The 21,924-nt window shown below is 44.6% G+C and overlaps 1 protein-coding gene across 1 annotated transcript in view; it reads left to right on the top strand.

The window, feature by feature from the left end:
• Positions 1-1,267: 1,267 nt before the first annotated feature.
• Positions 1,268-21,924, top strand: part of LOC310992594 (transcription factor COE3) — a gene marked incomplete at its 5' end in the record, with an annotated part of 154,576 nt that continues 133,919 nt past the window's right edge. The window contains 3 exons of the mRNA XM_083980687.1: positions 1,268-1,401; positions 16,654-16,810; positions 21,780-21,843. Coding sequence (XP_083836813.1) covers positions 1,268-1,401; positions 16,654-16,810; positions 21,780-21,843 — 355 coding nt within the window. The remainder of the gene's footprint in view (positions 1,402-16,653; positions 16,811-21,779; positions 21,844-21,924) is intronic.

The raw sequence follows: 21,924 nt of genomic DNA, 5'->3' as shown, positions 1-21,924 counted from the left end.
GCTGTGAGGCGGCTGCGAGCTGCAGCAGGAGTCGGTGTGTGTGGATGGATGGATGGAGCGACCTGTGACACCTGTGACGTGTTTTACCCCCCCATATCCCCCCCTCTCTGGCCTGTTTATCTCATTAACTCTAATCTCTGCTTCTTCTGTTTACTTTCTATAACTTTCAAACATCTCCTTCCTCATTTTTTTTTTTTACAGTGCATGTGGACACGCGGAAACCCTTATTTGGCGCTTGGGGGAGAAAACGTGACGCAACGCGCTGCTTCCGCCAATCATCACACTCCAGAGGTGCGACCAATACAATATTCAAATGAGCTTGCCCCCCCCCCCCCCTTATTCGTATTTGGCACTAGCCCCGCCCCCCTCCCCTCCCTCCCCTCCCTCCCTCCACGCCGGTTCCCCCGGGAGGCGCGCGGAGCCTCGGACGCCGGGAGAAGCAGCTTCTCCGCTGGGACAGAGGAGTCATAAAGAGCCGTGGAGGGAGAGGGAGAGGAGGAGGGAGGACGGGGAGGAGGGGGAGGGAGGGGATGAGAGTAGAGTTCTCCTTTTCTCGCTGCCCAATCCGCCGCCCCCCCCGGGAGGGAGCCGCACCAGTCCCTCCCTCTTGTTTGCTAATCATTTCATTTTACTCCTTTTTGAAGCAGTGGCGTGTGTTTTTTTTATCCCACTTTTCATTTCTATTTCTCAAACCACCACCACCACTACAATCCTCCTCCTCCTCCTCCTCCTCCTCCGCTGCTGCCGCTGCCGCCGCCGCTGCTGCTGCTGCTCAGCCTCAGATCCCCGGTTCGATCCCCGACCGACCGGTTCTCCTCTCCTCTCCGCTGCTCCGTCCTCCCCGGCGTCAGTGCTCCTGATCCCGGCTGACTGAGCTCCGCGTCCCGGTGTCTCTCCGGTTCAGAACTTCAGATCAGATCAGATCAGAGCTGCTGCGCTGAGGATCTAAAACTACAACAGAGGAGCTTCACACGGCACCAGAGGGATCGGGACTCTTCCTCTTCTTCTGGACCAGGACTTGGTGGTACTTTGGGGAAAGCTTTTTGGTCTCTCTCCCCCCACCTCCTCCTCCTCCCACCTCCTCCTCCTCCTCCTCTCCACCTTAATCCAGGTGGTCCAGCTGCAGGAGGATTACTAGACTACTCTTCATCTTCTTAGTTCCTCTGGTCTTTGGTTCCTGGTGGAGCTGCAGCAGAGGATTCGGACCTGATCCCAGAAGGACTCTTTGGACTCTTTTCTTTTCTTTTTCTTTTTCTTTGACTCTTTGATGTTCTCCATCCAGGACAGCCTCCCCCGGGGGGGTCTGACCATGAAGGAGGAGCCGCTCCCCACCGGCATGACCCCGGTCCGCTCCTGGATGCAGGGCGCCGGGATTTTGGACGCGAACACAGCGGCGCAGAGGTAAAACACACTGAACCCGAACCCGAACCGAGCCGAACCGAACCAAGCCGAGTAGAGCCGAGTAGATAGAGCGACTTGTGTGTGTGTGTGTGTGTGTGTGTGTGTGTGTGCGTGTGTGTTTCTGCTCCATGCGCCGATCGCCGAACTGAACTGGTCCACTACTACTATACTACTCAGAGAACCAGTCCTGGTCCTGGTCAGACCTGCAGAGCTGCACAACCACAACCAGAACCAGAACCAGAACCAGAGCAGAGCGAATCTCACCTGGTGACCTCAAATAGATAAAACCCAGGATGCATCATCACACACACTGACAGACTCACACACACTAACACAACACACTCAAACATAAAGACTAAAGCTGAAACAGTTTGACAGCAGCAGCAGCAGCAGCAGCAGCAGCAGCCCCGTCGACCTGCAGAGCTGCACAACCAGACCCACAACTAGAGCAGAAACTCACCTGGTGAATTCAAAATTCAAATTCAAAATCTTTATTTATTTGCCATTTGTGCATATATAGGCTACACACACACGCACACACACACATAGGAATTTTTGTACGGTTGTTCCGCAGGTCAGGTGAAAAAGAAGCAAAACAAAAAAAGAAACACACAACACAAGGACGCACAAGACAAGACACAACGGTGTAAAAAACACCTCAGATAGATTCAAAGACAAATAAAACCCAGGATGCATCACACACTGACACTCACAGACACACACTGACACACACTGATAGACACTGATACACACACTCTCTGGTCTAAACTCCGCGGCTTCGTGTTCCGCTCCGTGCGGCGCAGAGAAGAGAGGATTTTTTTTAAATTTATTTCTTTATTTAAAGCTTTATTTAAGGAGGAATAATAATATTCCCATTGAGATTGAATCTCTGTTGCAGCAGCAGCTCCACACAAAGTAGCTACACACTGGAAAAACAGCAACTAAACCAACATAAAGACAGTGAAACAGTTTGACAGTAGAAGAAACAGCAGCAGCGTCGGTGAGAGAACACGAGTAAAACAGAAACTGTCCTTCAGCTTTAAAATCCTCCAGTTTCAGATGTTTAACATGTGATTTATTAGGCTAAAGAATCCAAAAAGAGTCAATTAACGCGTCTTTAATTAAATAAAACAGAGTTTCAGGTTTAACAGATTTATTTTAACTTTCATCAGAGAAACAAAAAGTCTGAGCGCGGGGGAAAGAAAAAAAAGACAAAAAAAACTAAACTGAGTTTTTAATAATAAAAATGTTTCTGCAGAAGCGGCGGGAAAATCCGGTCCGAGTACCGGTCTGAGGGTCTGAGGGTCTGAAAAACCATTTACATTTAAATTTAAATAAAATCACAGAATCAACAGTTAAAATAACACAAAAAAAGTGTGTGCACGTGCGGGTCCGAGGCGTGAGCGCGAGCTTCAGGTGAAATGTGACCAATAAATCGATCAGAGAGAGAAAACAAACCGATCAAATTAATGTAATTCATAATTATATTTATAATAATAATGTTAATTATTATTATTATAATAAGAACAAAACAGAATTATAAAGTGTGTGTGTGTGATAGTTTAAATCTACAGGTTCAATAAAAACTATTAAAACTCCAGATTATTATTGATTATTGATTGATCTCATAATTATTGACACAATTAACTGATCATTAATTTTGTGTGAATGAAGCAACAAATAGAAGAAAATGTGGCTCACAGGCTCAAACCTGTTACATGATCAGCTGCAGTTATTGGCTGATCGATCGATTGATCAATCAGCTGCAGATGGAGCGATAATTAATGTGCCAATAATCACAATGATCAATAATAATCAATAATATTCTCCATAACTCAGAGTCTCTGAGGGTTTCACTGTTTGTCACCGCGGCAACAACGACTAATAATCACCAATAATAACTAATAATAATAACAATAATTATAATAATAGTAATAATAATCACAGTCACGTTATCGATAATAGTATTGATGATGGCAGCGATGCGTTCAGGGCTCAGACGAAACGTGTGTAAATCTGAGCATCGGTTCATTCATTGATTTGGTGAATCAGAAATTAAACCTGATCGATCACGTCTTTAGTTTCTCTCAGGAAGACGAAGTGTGTGTGTGAAATCAAACCTGTGTGTGTGTGTGTGAGTGTGTGAGTGTGTTCTGTTGATGTTGCAGCGTGTGTGTGTGTGTTGAAACTAAAAGATCAAATTAGACAAACGAGAGTAAAAGAGCAGAAACACACACACACACACACACACACACACACACACACACACACACACACACACACACACACACACACTGATACAGATGTAGACGATGTAGATCCAGATGTTTCAGATGTTTCAGATGTTTTAGATCCAGATGTTCTGACACGTCGACCTCTGACTGAGTCGCTGTAACACACACACAGACACACACACACACACACACACACGGTGTTGGAGAACGATGATGATGATGATGATGAAGAGGAGGTGTCGATGAGTCTGAACCTGATCAGAGTTTAATGATCAAACTGATGAAGATGATGATCAGTGTGTGTGTGTGTGTGTGTGTGTGTGTGTGTCGTGAAGCTTCAGTTGTTTTTCTCAGCGATGAGCCGTTCCTGGTGTTTCTGGTGTTTGTGCTGCACCTCTGGACAGATGTTGAGCTGAGTTCATCACAGACTGATTATTATTATTATTAAAAATAATAATAATTATAATATTATTATTAATACTAGTTACAATAACAATAACAACAGTAATAATGATGATAAATATTATTATAATTAAACGTGTAATAAAACAGAGTTAAACAGATTTTAATCACTGAAGTCGATTCAGAACTAAAACTGTAAAAAAAACCTTCAAATATAATGAAATAAAAACATTTCACGTGTTAATGAGACGATTTACTGATTATTATAATTATTATTATCGTTATTATAATAATAATAATAATTATTGTTGTTGTTAATGTTTAAGAATTATTCACAATTCAAATGAAACTTTACGTCCGGCCGCTGCAGAACATCTGGACCAGAGAGAGACCAGCAACATCTGGAGTGTAGGGACGACCATAAATATAGTTAATATATTATTATTAATAATAATAATAATAATAATATTATATAATAATAATAATTATTATAGAAGAACAGACAGAAGCGTGTGTGTGTGTGTTGAAGCTGTCGCGGCGTCGCAGCTGCGTTCACACACCTCCGTCCTGATTGATCAGTGATCAGGAGTGTGTGTGTGTGTGTGTGTGTGTGTGTGGTTGGCGTGGCGTTGTCATGGTGACGAGGCGTTCAGGTGCAGCAGGACAGGTGATGCAGGTGACCTGATAACTGATCGATCAGTTTTTATTGTGAAAGATGGAGATGAACTCACTCTCACAGCTGCGTTAAGGTGGAAATCCCCTGAAATAAACAAATAAATAAATACCGCCTTAAAACTCCTAATGTGTCAAAGGTCACGGCTCCGTGTGTGTGTCTGTGTGTGTGTGTGTTATTGTAAAGTGGGAATCGAACAGGGGGCGGGGCGTCACCATGGTCAGACAGTCTGTTTTTTTTTTCTTAAAGTAGGTTATATTTTTTGGCGTTTTTGCCCTTTACTTGACAGCTCATAGTGAGACAGAGAGGACAGAGGGAGGCAGAGAGAGGGGGAATGACACGCAGGACGCGGGATTCGAACCGGGGACGCCTGCGTTGAGGACTGTAGCCTCTACATGGGGCGGCCGCTTTAACCACTGCGCCAAGCGCCGCCCCGTCAGACGGTCTGTTGACCTCTGCTGCTCCTCAGGCGACCTCACGTAACCGAGGCGACGGCGGTGACGGAGCGATCTGAGTCCTGGTCTCTAGTCCTGGTCCTGGTCTCTAGTCCTAGTCCTGGTCTCTAGTCCTGGTCCTGGTCTCTAGTCCTGGTCCTGGTCCTGGTCCTGGTCCAGGTCTCTAGTCCTGGTCCAGGTCTCTAGTCCTGGTCCTGGTCTCTAGTCCTAGTCCTGGTCTCTAGTCCTGGTCCTGGTCCTGGTCCTGGTCCAGGTCTCTAGTCCTGGTCCTGGTCCTGGTTCAGGTCCTGGTCCTGGTCTCTAGTCCTGGTCCTGGTTCAGGTCCTGGTCCTGGTCTCTAGTCCTGGTCCTGGTCTCTAGTCCTAGTCCTGGTCCTGGTTCAGGTCCTGGTCCTGGTCTCTAGTCCTGGTCCTGGTTCAGGTCCTGGTCCTGGTCTCTAGTCCTAGTCCTGGTCTCTAGTCCTAGTCCTGGTCCTGGTTCAGGTCCTGGTCCTGGTCTCTAGTCCTGGTCCTGGTTCAGGTCCTGGTCCTGGTCTCTAGTCCTGGTCCTGGTCTCTAGTCCTGGTCCTGGTCCTGGTCTCTAGTCCTGGTCTCTAGTCCTGGTCCTGGTTCAGGTCCTGGTCCTGGTCTCTAGTCCTGGTCCTGGTCTCTAGTCCTGGTCCTGGTCATGGTCTCTAGTCCTGGTCCTGGTCTCTAGTCCTGGTCCTGGTTCTGGTCCTGGTCCTGGTCCTGGTCTCTAGTCCTGGTCCTAGTCCTGGTCCTGGTCCTGGTCCTGGTCTCTAGTCCTGGTCTCTAGTCCTGGTCCTAGTCCTGGTCCTGGTCTTGGTCCTGGTCTCTAGTCCTGGTCTCTAGTCCTGGTCCTGGTCCTGGTCTCTAGTCCTGGTCCTGGTCCTGGTCTCTAGTCCTGGTCCTGGTCCTGGTCCTGGTCCTGGTCCTGGTCCTGGTCCTGGTCCTGGTTCTGGTCTCTAGTCCTGGTCTCTAGTCCTGGTCCTGGTCCTGGTCTCTAGTCCTGGTCCTGGTTCTGGTCCAGAATCGTTCACCGACTCTAAAATCTGATGTCGTTAAAGCAGAAGTAAGTGATCCGGTCGTTTTGGCTAATGCTGCGTTCCAGGCAGGCTTTTGAAACCGTAAATTACAGCTTCAAGTCACAACTTACGACTTTGTAGCGTTCCAGGCAACCCACTCGTGTTTCTCCGACCTGTTTTACCGGTGAAAGTCACTATAACGGCCACTCGTAACTTCTGACCCGTGAACTCGTACCAGATCGAACTGGTATGACTTCACAGGTCTGAAAAACCACGAGTTACGAGTTGCCCTGAACGCACCATAACAGTCCTCGTCCCTACGTCGCCACATTCAGGCGCATCCCTTGGCTGCACACACAGAGAGGACCGCCCCTTTATGCCGTTCTCTCTCCTGATTGGATAAAACTTGTAGGATACAAGGAAAGTTTTCTCCTGGGCTCAGAGCAGAGCAGAGTGACTGACAGACCCGTGTTTCAGTCCAAACACTCTATGTAAGTGATTGCTGTCGGAAGATATAACTATTTAAGACTTATATTAACACTAAAATATCGCTTACTTCTGCTTTAATTTTAGTGACTTTACAAATGTGAACCAATCAGATCGTCTCGTTTAAACACAACGTGTGTGTGTGTTTGTGTGTGTGTGTGTGTGTGTGTGTGTGTGTGTGTGTGTGTGTGTGTGTGTGTGTGTGTGTGTGTGTGTGAACAAAGTGCAGCTGCTTGAACCTGAGACCTGTAGTCGGCGGTGACGATGCCTTCAGGGACCGTCTGACTCTGCAGCTCCTCACTGCACATTTCACACAGCTGAGTTCAGAGTTGGTTCAGAAACAGAAACAGTGTAAAAGTAGAAGAGAGAGAAGAGTGAGAGATCTGTCGTCCACGCCCTATCTCTGGAGGAGGAGGAGGAGGAGGAGGAGGAGGAGGAGGAAAGAAGAGGAAGAGGAGGAGGAGAAGGGGGATGAAAGAAGAAGAGGAAGAGGAGGAGGAGGAGGAGGAAAGAAGAGGAGGAGGAGGAGGAGGAGGAGGAAAGAAGAGAAGGAGGAAAGAAGAGGAGGAAGAGGAGGAGGAGGAGAAGGAAAGAAGAGGAGGAGGAGGATGAGGAGGAAAAAAGAGGAGGAAGAGGAGGAGGATGAGGAGGAAAGAAGAGGAGGAAGAGGAGGAGGAGGAAAAAAGAGGAGGAAGAGGAGGAGGAGGAGGAGGAAAGAAACCCCCCTCCTCCTCCTTCTCCTCCTCTACCTCCTCTCCCTCCTTCCTCCTCCTCTTTTTTCCTCTTCTTTCCTCCTCCTCTTTTTTCCTCCTCATCCTCCTCCTCTTCCTCTTCATATTCCTCCTCTTCTTCCTCTTCCTCCTCTTCTTTCCTCCCTCTCTTCTTTCCTCCCCTTCTCCTCCTCCTCTTCTTTCATCATCCTCCTCTTCTTTCCTCCTCATCCTCCTCCTCCTCCTCCTCTTCTTTCCTCCCCCTTCTCCTCCTCCTCTTCTTTCCTCCTCATCCTCCTCATCCTCCTCCTCTTCCTCTTCCTCCTCTTCTTTCCTCCTCATCCTCCTCTTCCTCTTCCTCCTCTTCTTCCCTTCTCATCCCCCTCTTCTTTCCTCCTCATCCTCCTCTTCCTCACACTGGAGGTCAAGTAGTAAATAAACCGACGGTACTTGAACGCAGCAGCTCTTTGTTTCCTCGTGGCCTCTGAGTGTCGACACAAAGAAGATGCAATTAACCTGTGTGTGTGTTTCTGTGTGTATGTGTGTGAGTGTGTGTGTGTGTGCGTGCGTGCGTGTCTGTGTGTGTGTGTGTGTGTGTGCGTGCGTGCGTGCGTGTCTGTGTGTCTCTGTGTGTGTGTTACTTTAAAAAGCAAAAAAAATTGTTGTGGAGTGTGAACTCACCACACACACACACAGACACACACGCACACACGACCTTCTGTTCACGTTTCTTTTTGTATTAAAGCTTTTTCACGTGGTCTTTAACAGAGACCTTGAACGCACCACGTTAAAAAGACGTTTCTGTTCATTTTGTCAAATAGGCTAGAGAGAAAAAGAACTGACCATGAACGCATCACATCGACCACATATACTGATTATTAATTAAAACTTAAACATGATTTTTTTAAAGAATCTGATGAAACTTCACCTTTTTGTTTTTATCTCTGTTCCCATCATCTCACTGGTCCCTGAACGCACCACGCTGACTTACTGTGTAACGAGTGAAACAAGTGGAAAAGAATCAGATGATTAATTTGACTTCAGTTTTAAAAATCAACCAAATTTACATTTTGAATCTGTGTCTAAATGAATCAGACATGTAACAGATTACACAGGAGAGTAATCAGATTACACTGACACGAACCACAGAGTTCAATAATACAACAACATGTTACTGGATTATAAATGTTAATGCTTTGATTGTTAACAAAGCAGCTGCAGCATGTAAATATTAATGTGTGTGTGTTTATTTGTCTGTGTGTGTGTGTGTGTGTGTGTATGTGTGTGCGCATAATTGTGTGTGTGTGTGTGTGTGTGTGTGTGTGTGTGTGTGTGTGTAGCTGCAGAGCAAACAGCTGCAGGTTGGAGTTTGACGTCCGTGAAACCTCGTCTGCTTTTACACTTAGACGCTTTTTCACACATTGAACACCTCACACAACCAACTAATTAACATACACACACACACACACACACACACACACATAGACACACACACATCCTGAGTGCGTGTGTGTGTGTGTGTGTGTGTGTGTGCGGTCTACAGACTAATGTGTTGGTAATTGCAGCCTGACAGCAGCAGCAGCCTCTGCAGAGCCACGCGCCCTAATTAGGAACGACACACACGATTAAGGTACAAATGGAACCAGTCAGGGGGGCGTGGCCTCCGACGGCGCCATCGCCAAGGCTACGGCTACACAGCTACAGGAGGAGGAGAGAAAACCTCCCACAATGCATCTCTCTTTATCACACACGGTGTCTAAACAAGAGGAAGTGGCCCAGTGTTGATTATTTAAGCAATATATCACTCCAGGCCGTGGTATATGCTCATTATACCACGGCTAAGGGGCGTTGTTCCCCCTTAGAGTGGTATAATGAGCACCACAGACTGGAGTGATATATTGCTTTTATAAAACGGTCGGTTACCAATAATGACAATATGAAAGAGGGATACGCAATCAATTTCATGTAGTTTTATTCAACCAGAAATACATATTATTCAATAAAATAGCCTCACTGTGGAAAAACTAGTCCCACCTCTCCAGACGTTAGCTCCAAGTAGCTCTGCATCTCGTCTTTTCCTCTGTCACTGCTCAGTCCCCTCTACCATTGTTAACCCTCTGGAGGTGAAAGTTCACCTTCAACATGTCAATTACACTACTTTAGTCCGTTTTTTAACATCGTAAAAACATCAACTGTCTTTTGCTACGGACTGCGACAGTCCGTTGTCATGGATACATGACAACAACTTCCATTCATACCAGTCATAGCTACGTGCCTGAGGCGGAGTGATAGCCTACGCTGTGATAAGGCTTTAGAATAGTAGCCGTGGTATATGCTCAATATACCACGATTAACAACCAATCAGATCGCTGGATTTCACCTTTACGTTTTATAACAGTTAATAGCCTAACTGATCAATTACTGCTACACACACACACATTCTTGTAATGCTATCGTTGTGAGGACACTCATTGATATAATTTATTCCTTTTTGCCTTGCCTTGCCTCTCTTTTGCCATTGTGTTTTCTCTTTTGCTGTTGTATTTTCTCTTTTGCCGTTGTTGTGTTTTCTGATTTGCTGTTGTGATTTGCACCTCAGGGCCACCGTACCTTACCTTAACCTTAACCATTAGTATTGACCTAACTAACCTCAGCCTAATTACAGTATTATAAAATCTTGGAAGGAGTCTGAGAAAGTGAGGACCGGCCAAAATATCCTCACTTTACTAAATGTCCCCACTTTACTAAAATGTCCTCACTTTACTAAAATGTCCCCACTTTACTAAATGTCCTCACTTTACTAAAATGTCCCCATTCTGATGGTGTTAACTCAAACCGGTCCTCACATGTATAGCTATACGAGTACACACACACGCGGCTAATAACAGCTGAAAACGTCTTCAAACTTTTAAAATCTTCTTACTTCTTTGAACCTCTAACACTTCAGCATACTTCCTCCCACAGACTCCATTTGTCTTTTAAATTGTAGACAAACTCTGAATCTATTCGCGTATGACTCATCTTATTGATATCTTCAACAGTTTCTGACATTTGGCAGTTTTAAAATCATTAAAATTTCTGACAAAATTCAGATTTAACATGGGAGTCAATGGCACGGAATGTTCAAGGTTAGAGTGGGTGACATCATCAGCTAGAGTGACAGAGGGTCTAAAAATCCTCTCACACTTTTTCTCTCTAACCTGTCGGCACGGCCACAGATTACACTCTACACACATCATTTTCGCCACGTTTGTAGACAAGCTCATCCTCGCTCTCATCATGTGCTCAAAAAACCAGAGAGACTAACAGAATTCGAACTCGGAGCCTCCGAGTGCGGCCAGTTCCCTCTCTTCCTCTCATTAGGTGCGTTTCCATCAGCTGTTTAGATGCATCGAGATGTATCGCATCGGAAAATGATGATGGAAACGCCGTGATTCGCATTAAAATCCCCTGATTCGCACAAACTGAAATACGCTCGCTATGGCCGGGTTTTGGTTGATTCGAATGGGATGGAAACAGCTGTATGCGAATCAAGTGTGACGTAGCGCACTTTCACCCCATCTACTCCCATGTTTGCAGTTCACTCACAAGACAACATCAGGGTTTCCGCTGTCACACAACAATTAATTAATTAATTGTGGCATCGCCACGGCAAAATAAAAGCCCCCACACACCTTCATAATGATGTTACTGCACTTCTTCATAGTTCCTCCTCAGTAAAAACGAAACGCCTATCAACCAGCGCATCCAGCGTTTATCATTAATAAAGTCTGTGGCAGCCGCGACTCTCTCTCTCTCTCACACACACACACACACGGACAGGTCGCGTTATGAAGGTAATAAACATATGCGCTAAATCGCGCTAATGTGTTCAAATCAGACCGTCCGTCCGTCGGGGGGGGGGGGTGGTGGGGGGGCTGCAAAGTCCGTAGATGGAAACACACACGATTCGAATTTCTTTTAATGCGCATTTCCCAGTAATTCGAATCACTTTGGATGGAAACATGGCTACTGACTCCCATTCAAAAGTAGGCGCTAACAGCTAACCAGACAGTTGTGTGTGTGTTGTGGTTTAACTTGTGTTCAGATTATAATTTGGACTCAGTCTCAACTTCTCCTGTGCAACAATGTGTATGTGTGTGTGTGTTGTGTGTGTGTGTCTACGCATCTGTGTGTTGTGTCACTGAATCAGATTTAAACATCCACCATTTATTTGATTAACATCCTGGCAGACGGACAGAGTGTGTGTGTGTGTGTGTGTGTGTGTGTGTGTGTGTGTGTGTGTGTGTGTGTGTGTGTGTGTGTGTGTGTGTGACAGGATGTGCGTCTGTGTGTGTGTGTGTGTGTGTGTGTGCTGTATGGCTCATTAGTCCAGCGTGTGTGTGTCCACGCTGGTTAAAGACTCAAACAGCCGTCACACTCCATCTCCTGTTTGATTAATGTCATGGTGTGTGTGTGTGTGTGACTGTGTGTGTGTGACTGTGTGTGTGTGTGACTGTGTGTGTGTGACTGTGTGTGTGTGTGACTGTGTGTGTGTGTGACTGTGTGTGTGTGTGACTGTGTGTGTGTGTGTGTCTGTGTAACTGTGTGTGTGTGTGTGTGTGTGTGTCTGTGTAACTGTGTGTGTGTGTGTGTGTAACTGTGTGTGTGTGTGTGTCTATCAACACAGTCGTTACAGATCAAAGCTCTTCCTCGTGTCGCTACATCGTCTTCATCATCAAACGATCAATAACTGATCAGAGAACTGAACCTTTAACTTCAGGATTCGTCTCTTCTTCTTCTCCTCCTCCTCCTCCTCCTCCTCTTTTCCTAATCTCCTCCTTCTCTCCTTCTCTCCTTCTCCTCCTAATCTCCTCCTTCTCTCCTTCTCCTCTTCTCCTCCTAATCTCCTTCTCTCCTCCTCCTCTTCTCCTCCTAATCTCCCCCTTCTCTCCTCCTCTTCTCCTCCTCCCAATCTCCTCCTTCTGTCCTCCTCATCCTCTCCTCTTCTCCTCCTCCTCCTAATATCCTCCTTCTCTCATCCTCCCCTTCTCCTCTCCTCCTCCTAATCTCCACCTTCTCCTTCTCTCCTCCTCCTCTTCTCGTCTTCCTCCTTTCCTCCTCCTCTTCTCCTCCTAATCTCCACCTTCTCTCCTCCTCCTTTCCTCCTTTCCTCCTCATCTCCTCCTCCTCCTCTTTTCCTCCTCCCCTTCTCCTCTCCTCCTCCTAATCTCCTCCTTTTCTCCTCCTCATCCTCCTCTCCTCCTTATCTTCTCCTCCTCTTCCTCTTCTCCTCCTCCTTCTCTTCTCCTAATCTCCTCCTCCTCTTCTCCTCCTAATCTCCTCCTTCTCTCCTCCTCCTCTTCTCCTCCTAATCTCCTCCTTCTGTCCTCCTCATCCTCTCCTCCTCCTAATCTCCTCTTTTTCTCCTCATCCTTTCCTCCTCCTCTCTTTTTCCTCCTTCTCTTTTCTTCCTCTCCTCCTCCCCATCCTCCTCTTCTCCTCCTCCTCTCCTCATCCTCTTCTCCTCCTCTCATCCTCTTTCTCTCCTCCTCCTCTTCTCCTCCTCTTGTTTGTGGTGAAACATGCGGCCTGGTTTGCCCCCCTGCCTGCCTGCCTGTGTGTGTGTGTGTGCTGTATATTATGGGATGTCTCAGTGAGCTGAGTGGCTGCAGCTGATAATTAGCTCCATTGAAATAATAACGAGGCTAACGAGCTTCCTGAAGAGGAGGCGGAGCCGAGTGGCACCACAGTCGCCACGGCGATCGGCCGCCACAGCCGCCGCCGCGTTGTGTGTAATTGGGATAATTATGGGATGGAAGTGATGCTCTGATGGTTGAGGACGAAGCAGGTGCCAAACGCTCAGAGTGTGTGTGTGTGTGTGTGTGTGTGTGTGTGTGTGTGTCTTCATCACTCGTGTCTGATTCAAACAGGTTAATCTGATGCTTATTATGGGATGGATAAATGAGATTGAACCCGACGACCACAGGAAGTGAGTGTGTGTAATTCTCTTAAGCTGAGACACAAACAGGAAAAAATATAGTTTTTTCCTGCACTGATCAATTTAGAGAATTTGAGCTGTTTTTATTATTATTATTATTATTATTTATTATTATTAATTATAGAGGAAAGAAACGGTAGAAAATCCACTTTAATGTTTTTATTTATTTTACTTTATTTCATCTGTAGATTTCTCCTAAACTCACCAGGAGTTAGTCTGAGCCATGTCATGTCAGGTGTCATTGTAAAGCTCTCTCAGTCCTCAACAATGATGTCATTTCCTTTGTATCATAGCAACAAATGATAAAAGTAGGATTGACAATAACAATCTGTGTAGTTTTACAGTCCAAGTCTTTAAAAGCCGTTTTCTCAGAAAGAGTTTTTCAGACTCAGACTCTGAGCTAGAAATCTCCACTTCAGCAGCACTTACAGACACCAAACCTTCCACTTTGATCCCTTTCTATATTCTGAAGGTTTTTACAGAGGGGATTGTTGATATATCATTCACAGCCTCATTTAATACAACATTTTATTACTAAAAACATGGAGACATTAGATGTTTTTTTTAAAGGGCTGGTGACAGTATTTTCTCATTTACAGAGTGATAAAAAGAGATATCCACAATCCTATGTCAACTAAATAAAACAAAGTAGCTTTATCCATTGGTCAGATCAGATTTATGGTCTGGAAATATATGCTAATTAGCGCATATTTAATTAGATATAGCCTCATTTACATATTTAAACATGTGATGAACTTGGGACTTTTCATGGTGAAATCTGTTATTTTATCTTTATCCTGTTCACCGTTCACAGCTTCCTGTGTGTGTGTGTGTGATGTCGACAGGTGTGTGTGTGTGTGTGTGTGTGTGTGTGTGTGTGTGATGTCGACAGGTGTGTGTGTGTGATGTCGACAGGTGTGTGTGTGTGTGTGTGTGTGTGTGTGTGTGTGTGTGTGTGTGTGTGTGTGTGATGTCGACAGGTGTGTGAAGAAGCAGCAACAACACAAACAGATGCTGCCGATGTTTGTTCACACAGGAAGTGAAGCAGAGACAGAGACACAGAAGCTTCATCTTCATCCTCCTCTTCCTCTTCTTCTCCTCCTCTTTTTCTTCTCCTCTCCTCCTCCTCTTCTCTTCCACCTCCTCTTCTCTTCCTCTTCTCCTCCTCCTCTTTTTCTTCTCCTCTTCTCCTCTCTTCTCCTCCTTTTCTCCTCTTTTTCTCTTTCTCCTCTTCTCTTCCTCCTCTTCTCATCCTCTTCTCCTTCTCTCCCTCCTCCTCTCCTCCTCTTCCTCTCCTGCTCCTCTCATCCTCCTCTTCTCCTCCTCTCCTCCTCCTCTCCTGCTCCTCTCATCCTCCTCTCCTCCTCCTCTTCCTCTCCTCATCCTTTTCTCCTTCTCTTCCTCCTCCTCTCCTCCACCTCCTCTTCCTCTTCTCCTCCTCTTTTCCTCCTCTTCTCCTCTTCCTCCTCTTCTCCTCCTCCTCCTCCCTTTCTCCTCTTCTCCTCTCCTCCACCTCCTCTTCCTCTCCTCTTCTCATCCTCTTCTCCTTCTTTTCCTCTCCTCTCCTCCTTATCTTCCTCCTCTTCTCCTCCTCTTCTCTTCCTCTTCTCCTCCTCCTCCTCATCCCTTTCTCCTCTTCTCTTCCTCTTCCTCCTCTTCTCTTCCTCTTTCTCCTGTTCTCTTCCTCTTCCTCCTCTTCTCCTCATCTCTTCCTCCACCTCTTCTTCCTCTTCTCTTCCTCTCCTCCTTCTCTTCTCCTCTTCCTCCTCCTCTCCTCCTCCTCTCTTCCTCCTCTCCTGCTCCTCTCCTCCTCCTCCTCCTCCTCCTCCTCCTCTTCCTCCTAGTACAAATGATTCATTAAACATGGGTGATGTCGGGGCAGAAAGGTCAGCGCTGTATTAATCTGCTGTCTGGGGAAAACACAGAGAGAGAGAGAGAGAGAGGGAGCGGGAGGGCGAGTTTCCAGAAACGACCCCTGAGCATGAATAAATAAATAAATAAATAAATAAATAAATAAATAAATAAATATTAGTGCGATCATCATATTGATCATGAAGTGTTTCAGGAAACAAAACGAGCAGCGAATGAGATTGATGTAAAAATATTCCTGGCTTGTTTGGAGCGTTTCCCCTCAGAGAGCAGAGGTCGTTTTTTAACTCTCGTTGTTTAAAATAATAATTATTATAATAATAATAAACACCAGAATAAACTTTAAATCAATATCAGTGATTGACGACTAACTAACTGACTGACTCTCGTCCAATCACAGCAGCCGGTTTCTTCTCGAGGCGTCTCGTCCTGCTGCAGCAACACAAACACAATGTGTTGGCTTCTTATTGGAACGGTTCGATATTCAATATGTGACCCGATCCATCAAAATGAGTCACAGTGACCCAAATTTCAAAGTTGAGATTTTTTTTTGGTATCCATGGAAAGATTAGAAAATAAGCTTTAAAATGATACCCTAGTCAAAGTCCTACATTTGATGGTTTTCTAGATGTGGCCGGCCGTTTGAATTACGATCTTTCACTCTCTTATTCCGTTCTAAAACCTGAGAAAATTGCAGTTAAAGTTTTTGCCAGTGACTCTGGCATCTGTTCCTGTACCACGTGATTTTGTCATAGATGCACCATTCAATGACCCTTGGAAAGCAGAGAATCTCGCAATTCAGATGCTTTTTACAGTTCGTCTCTATCATAAACGGTTCAGAAGTTGTCATGTTTTGTAAAACATGTGCAAGCGTGTACGTTCGGTTTAGCATCGATGCTACGCTCTGTTAGCATCGATGCTACGCTCTGTTAGCGTCGATGCTACTCGGTTTAGCATCTGTTTCTGTACCCGTCCCTTCTCGCCATAGAGGCACCATTCAATGACCGTCGGAAAGCGGAGAATCCCGCGATTCAGATGCAGTTTACAGCTCGTCTCTATCATGAACGGTTCAGGAGATATTTCATGTTTTGCACCGATGCAACGCTCATTTTCAGAGGGTTTAAGTTGCAAGTCGACTTTAATCATCATTTTCGTGCCTTTTCTCAATTATCTGGACTGTGAAACTTTGGGAGATTGTTTTTGAATGTCATTGCTTTGAAATTAGGGTAAAACATTTTTTCTTAATTTTCTATGGGTTTTCCATGTTATCAGCTGATTATCTAAAAATAGAACGTTGCGACATCCGACTCATTTTGATAGAACGGGTCACACATGATTGATGATGTGACGTTATGTTATGTACAGCTGGTTGATGACATCACAGCTGGTTGATGACATCACTTCCTGTGTGTGTTTCAGCGGCGTGGGTCTGGCGCGCGCTCACTTTGAGAAGCAGCCGCCGTCCAACCTGAGGAAGTCCAACTTCTTCCACTTCGTGCTGGCGCTGTACGACCGGCAGGGACAGCCGGTGGAGATCGAGAGGACGTCCTACATAGACTTTGTGGAGAAGGACAAGGTGAGACGCACACACACACACACACACACACACACACACTGAAGATGTGAGAGCCTGAAGCAGAAACAGCTTAAAAGGATAGTTCAACATTTTGGCAAATTGGCCCATTGCCTTAATTCCTATAGTCATAGCATAGCTAAGCCCCGCCCCTCCACTCACTGGGACAAACAGTCAACATTCGGTGACAGTTGCTATGGCAACAGCTGTCACAGTAGGAGACAGAAAGATTAAATATCATCTGGAAGTCACCAAAACTTCACTTAGCTTCACTGCTATGGCTGTCGGTTGCCGCGAAACGCCGATAGCGACGGGCTAACTTCTATTAGCCTGTCTATGGAGTTTTACATTATACGTTAGCATTAAGCTAGCGGACTTTATGCTTAGTTGTGATACTGGCTAACATCAGTATTTGATGCAACATATTGTCAGATATGTTGCCTCAAATACGTTGTTGACTTAACTTAGAACAGATGTAGACATCCTTGTTAAGTTTATCCACGTTTAGTTGGTGTTGTGGTCTACTGCATAACTTTATCCAGAGCAGACACTTCTCTCGGTTGAGATGTGGCTTGGGAAAAGGTAAAAAAAATCCCCCGTGGCCTCTCAGGATACCTAGTGTCAGAGTTGCATGTACCCCATGAACACCGTTTGACCATTTTAAACTTAAAATGTCAAGAAAAAACATATAAAAACTGACTAACTGCAATGAATTTCAATGGACGTGGAAGCAGAGAATGTCCGAGTGTATGGGCTAGCTATGCGCACTGTGATTGGCTCATCGTGTTTGGGGGCGTGGCTTAGCCATAGGTCAATTATCGGTGCAAGCTGTTTTTAGAACGGCGGAGCAGAGCCGTGAGCTGCTCAGAGCTACACTCCCTCATCATCAAACTCATAAAATACACAATCCAACAACTCCACAACGCTCTGGTGGACAAGTTGTGACCTGCACATTCACCACGCTATGAGATAATAACACAACGTTACCACACAGAGTTGTTTTAGAGGGAAATTCATGCAAAACCACTGATGCGCGTTGCCTTCAGGGACAGTTTTTCATCAAGCAGTCTCTGTATTCATGGATTGATTCTCTCTATAGACCTGAGATCATTGATTTGTTTCACCAGCGGTTAAATATTTGAATCAGCTGAACTTGTAACTTGTAACTTTTTAGCCCTATGTCGCCATTTCTATCAAATTGGATACATGAAAATACATGAGTTCTGGTAGCTACTGGTTCTGGTCCTGGTCCAGGTCCAGAACTAGACCAGATCAGAGTTTTTCTTCTCATTATTGATTATTGATTATTGGTTGTCATGTCATGGAGCAGACGCCGTCTCCTTTAACCAATGAGCTGAGAGCTGAGTGCGAGGGGGCGGAGCTAAGAGAGAGAGTGTGTGTGTGTGTGTGTGTGTGTGTGTGTGTGTGTGTGTGTGTGTGTGTGTGTGTTAATGAGCTGCTCTGTGATCCGCTGCCAGCTGGCAACAAGCCCCGCCCCCTCACGACGCCCACTCTCTCACCTCGACTCAGCTTTGACCTCTAGTCTCTCGCCCCCCAACACACACACACACACACACACACACACACACACACACACACACACACACACACACACACACACACACACACTCTCTCTCTCTCTGGGACTGAGCCAACAGTTGGCACAGAGAGAGAGAGAGAGAGTGATTCACATACTTTTCCTATGGTGGCTGTGCTCGTTCGTCTCGTCGCCACGGTGACGGAGGACACACGGTCGCTCACCTGGATGCGATGACGCGGCGTGAGTGGGCGGAGTCAGATGACGGAAATAATCAATAATCAATAGAATCCTGTACTGATCAGTATCATCAATGAGTCTGATCATTTTCATTCAGTTTTTCTCTCTTTTACACTGTAAAAACTCAAAATCTTACCAAGAATATTCGTCTTATTTCTAGTCAAAACTAAACTCTTTCCACTTAAAATAGGACTCATCACCTAAAGATTAACTTGTTTTTAGATCATTTTCATTTGTTTCAAACAAATTTTCACTTGAAATGAGTAGAAAAATCTGCCAGTGAAAGCAAGTTTTTTGTGCTTGTAATAAGAAAGAAAAACTTGCTCCACTATCAGATTTTTCTACTTATTTCAAATGAAAATCTGCTTGAAAGAAGTAAAAAAGTGTCTAAAAACAAGCTGCTTTTTATGTATAACTATGTATAGCCTATATTTATATACCACTCTAAGGGGGTTCGCGTCGGGCCGAACAACGCCCCTTAGCTGTGGTAGAATGAGCATAGACCACGGCCTGGAGTGATATATTGCTTTTATAAAACGGTTACCAATAATGACAATATGAAAGAGGGATACACAATCAATTTCATGTAGTTTTATTCAACCAGAAATACATATTATTCAATAAAATAGCCTCTCTGTGAAAAAACTAGTCCTAGCTGTCCAGACGTTAGCTCCAAGTAGCTCTGCAGCTCGTCTTTTCCTCTGTCACTGCTCAGTCCCCTCTACCATTGTTAACCCTCTGGAGGTGAAAGTTCACCTTAAACATGTCAATTACACTACTTTACTACATTTTTAACATCGTAAAAACACCAACTGTCTTTGGGTACCGACTGCAACAGTCATACCAGTCATACGTGCCTGACGCGGAGTGATAGCCTACGCTGTGATAAGGCTTTAGAATAGTAGCAATATTATGTGCAGTGTTTCCTCTAGGATTAAGTAAGCGGAATATTTGTGTTAATATAAGTCTTAAATAGTTATATCTTCCGACAGCAATCACTTCTATAGAGTGTTTGGTCTGAAACACGGGTCTGTCAGTCACTCTGCTCTGCTCTGAGCCGAGGAGAAAACTTTTCTTGTATCCTACAAGTTTTATCCAATGAGGAGAGAGAACGGCATAAAGGGGCGGTCCTCTCTGTGTGTGCAGCCAAGGGATGCGCCTGAATGTGGCGACGTAGGGACGAGGACCAATAGATCCATGACGAGGGCGGGGGCTGCTAACTCCATCGGCTGACAAGAAGTGATGGTGCGTTCAAGGCAACTCGTAACTCGTGTTTTTCCGACCTGTGAAGTCGTACCAGTTCGATCTGGTACAAGTTCACGGGTCAGAAGTTACGAGTGGCCGTTATAGTGACTTTCACAGGTAAAACAGGTCGGAAAAACACGAGTGGGTTGCCTGGAACGCTACAAAGTCGTAAGTCGTGACTTGAAGCTGTAATTTACGGTTTCAAAAGCCTGCCTGGAACGCAGCATTAGCCAAAACCACCGGATCGCTTACTTCTGCTTTAAGTAGGCCATTTCACTACTCGGATACTCGGATATACACAGTGCTGGTTGTTGTAAGGCATAAGAGCGTATTGCCCAGGCGGGGGGTGTGTGGGGGTGTGTGGGGGTTTACAGTGTGCAGTTTGTACACAGGAGTTGAACTATTGGACGTCAGTAATAAATAAATAACAACTGGAATGATAAAACACTGTAGATGTGTGACGAGTGCAGAACAAATGTCAGTGTGTGGTGGTCAGAGAGCTTTAACCTGACGGCTGCATTAGAGAACAGAAACAGTTTCTCCTGAATCTCAGATATTTACATAGGTGTTATTTGTTCACAGGGCCGTTGTATAGGGGAGAAAGGTGATGATAACTCTAGGGGCCCAGCGCCCAGTGGGGCCCATAAAAAACCCCAGTAGTCTAATCTTTGTATGACTGATTTATTCTGCGTAAGACCCTGACTAATACTCATAGTACACTGTAAAAACTCAACATCTTTCCAAGAATATTTGTCTTATTTCTTGTCCAAATGTCTCATTTCTAGTAAAAACTAATCTCTTTCCACTTAAAATAAGACTCATTACCTAAAAATTAACTTGTTTTTTTAGATAATTTTCACTGAAATTCACAATAAATAGAAAAATCTGCCAGTGAAAGTGAGTTTTTTGTGCTTGTAATAAGGAAGAAAAACTTGCTCCACTATCAGATTTTTTCTACTTATTCCAAGTGAAAATATGCTTGAAAGAAGTAAAAAGTGTCTAAAAACAAGCTACTTTTAATATGATGTGTCTTATTTTAAGTAGAATGAGATTTGTTTTGACTAGAAATTAAATTTTGACTAGAAATAAGACAAATATTCTTGCTAAGATACTTGAGTTTTTGCAGTGTAATGCTGCATTAGCATCAAAACAAAGAAGGCTAAATAAAAAACGATAATACATACGTAGTCTAAGAAAAAAAGAGAGGAAAAGTTAGGGGGAGGGGCCCACTTTAGTATTCTTTAAGGGGGCCCAGAATTCCTAGCAGCGGCCCTGTTTGTTCAGCAGAAGTCAGCTGATGGAACTGGAACATGTTTTACAGATACAGAAGATAACTCATGGCTGCAGCTTGAAAAATGATTCACTCAGAGAAGATTTAAAAGATTTTCAACAAATATTTTCATTATCCATTAATCTGTTAATTATTTAAACGATTAATCGATTAGTTGTTTGGTCAATTTAAGGTTAAAAAATGTCTAAAAACATCAACCAGTGTTTCTCAAACCACCAGACGACATCGTCCTCAAATGTCTTGTTTTGTCCACAAACCGAAGAGAGATTCAGTTTATTGTCGTAAAGGAACAAAGAAACCAGAAATATTCACATTGAAGAAGCTGGAATCAGAGAATCTGGACTTTTTTCCTTAAAAAAACGATTATTAGTTTATCAAAAATACTTGACGATTCATTTAATAATCGATTATTGTTCGATTAATTGTTGCAGCTCTAGTTTTTTTTTTTTTTTTTTTTTGCTTTAATCCCTGTTTATATTTGATCATTTAGTGATGAACTCGTCACCTGTCGCTCTGATGCACACAGCAGTGATGATGATGATGATGCGGATGATGATGATGATGCGGATGATGATGATGATGATGATGATGATGATGATGATGATGATGATGATGATGATGATGATGTGTGTGTGTCTGTGCGTTTGTGTGTGTGACAGGAATACAACGGAGAGAAGACCAACAATGGGATCCACTACAGGCTACAGCTGCTCTACAGCAACGGTGAGACACACACACACACACACACACACACACACACACACACACACACACACACACACACACACACACACACACACACAC

The sequence above is a fragment of the Trachurus trachurus genome (assembly GCF_905171665.1).
Source record: "Trachurus trachurus genome assembly, chromosome: 10".
Taxonomy (NCBI): Eukaryota; Metazoa; Chordata; class Actinopteri; order Carangiformes; family Carangidae; genus Trachurus; species Trachurus trachurus.
The sequence above is the reverse complement of the archived record's forward strand: the minus strand, read 5'-3'. Positions and strand labels throughout refer to the sequence as shown.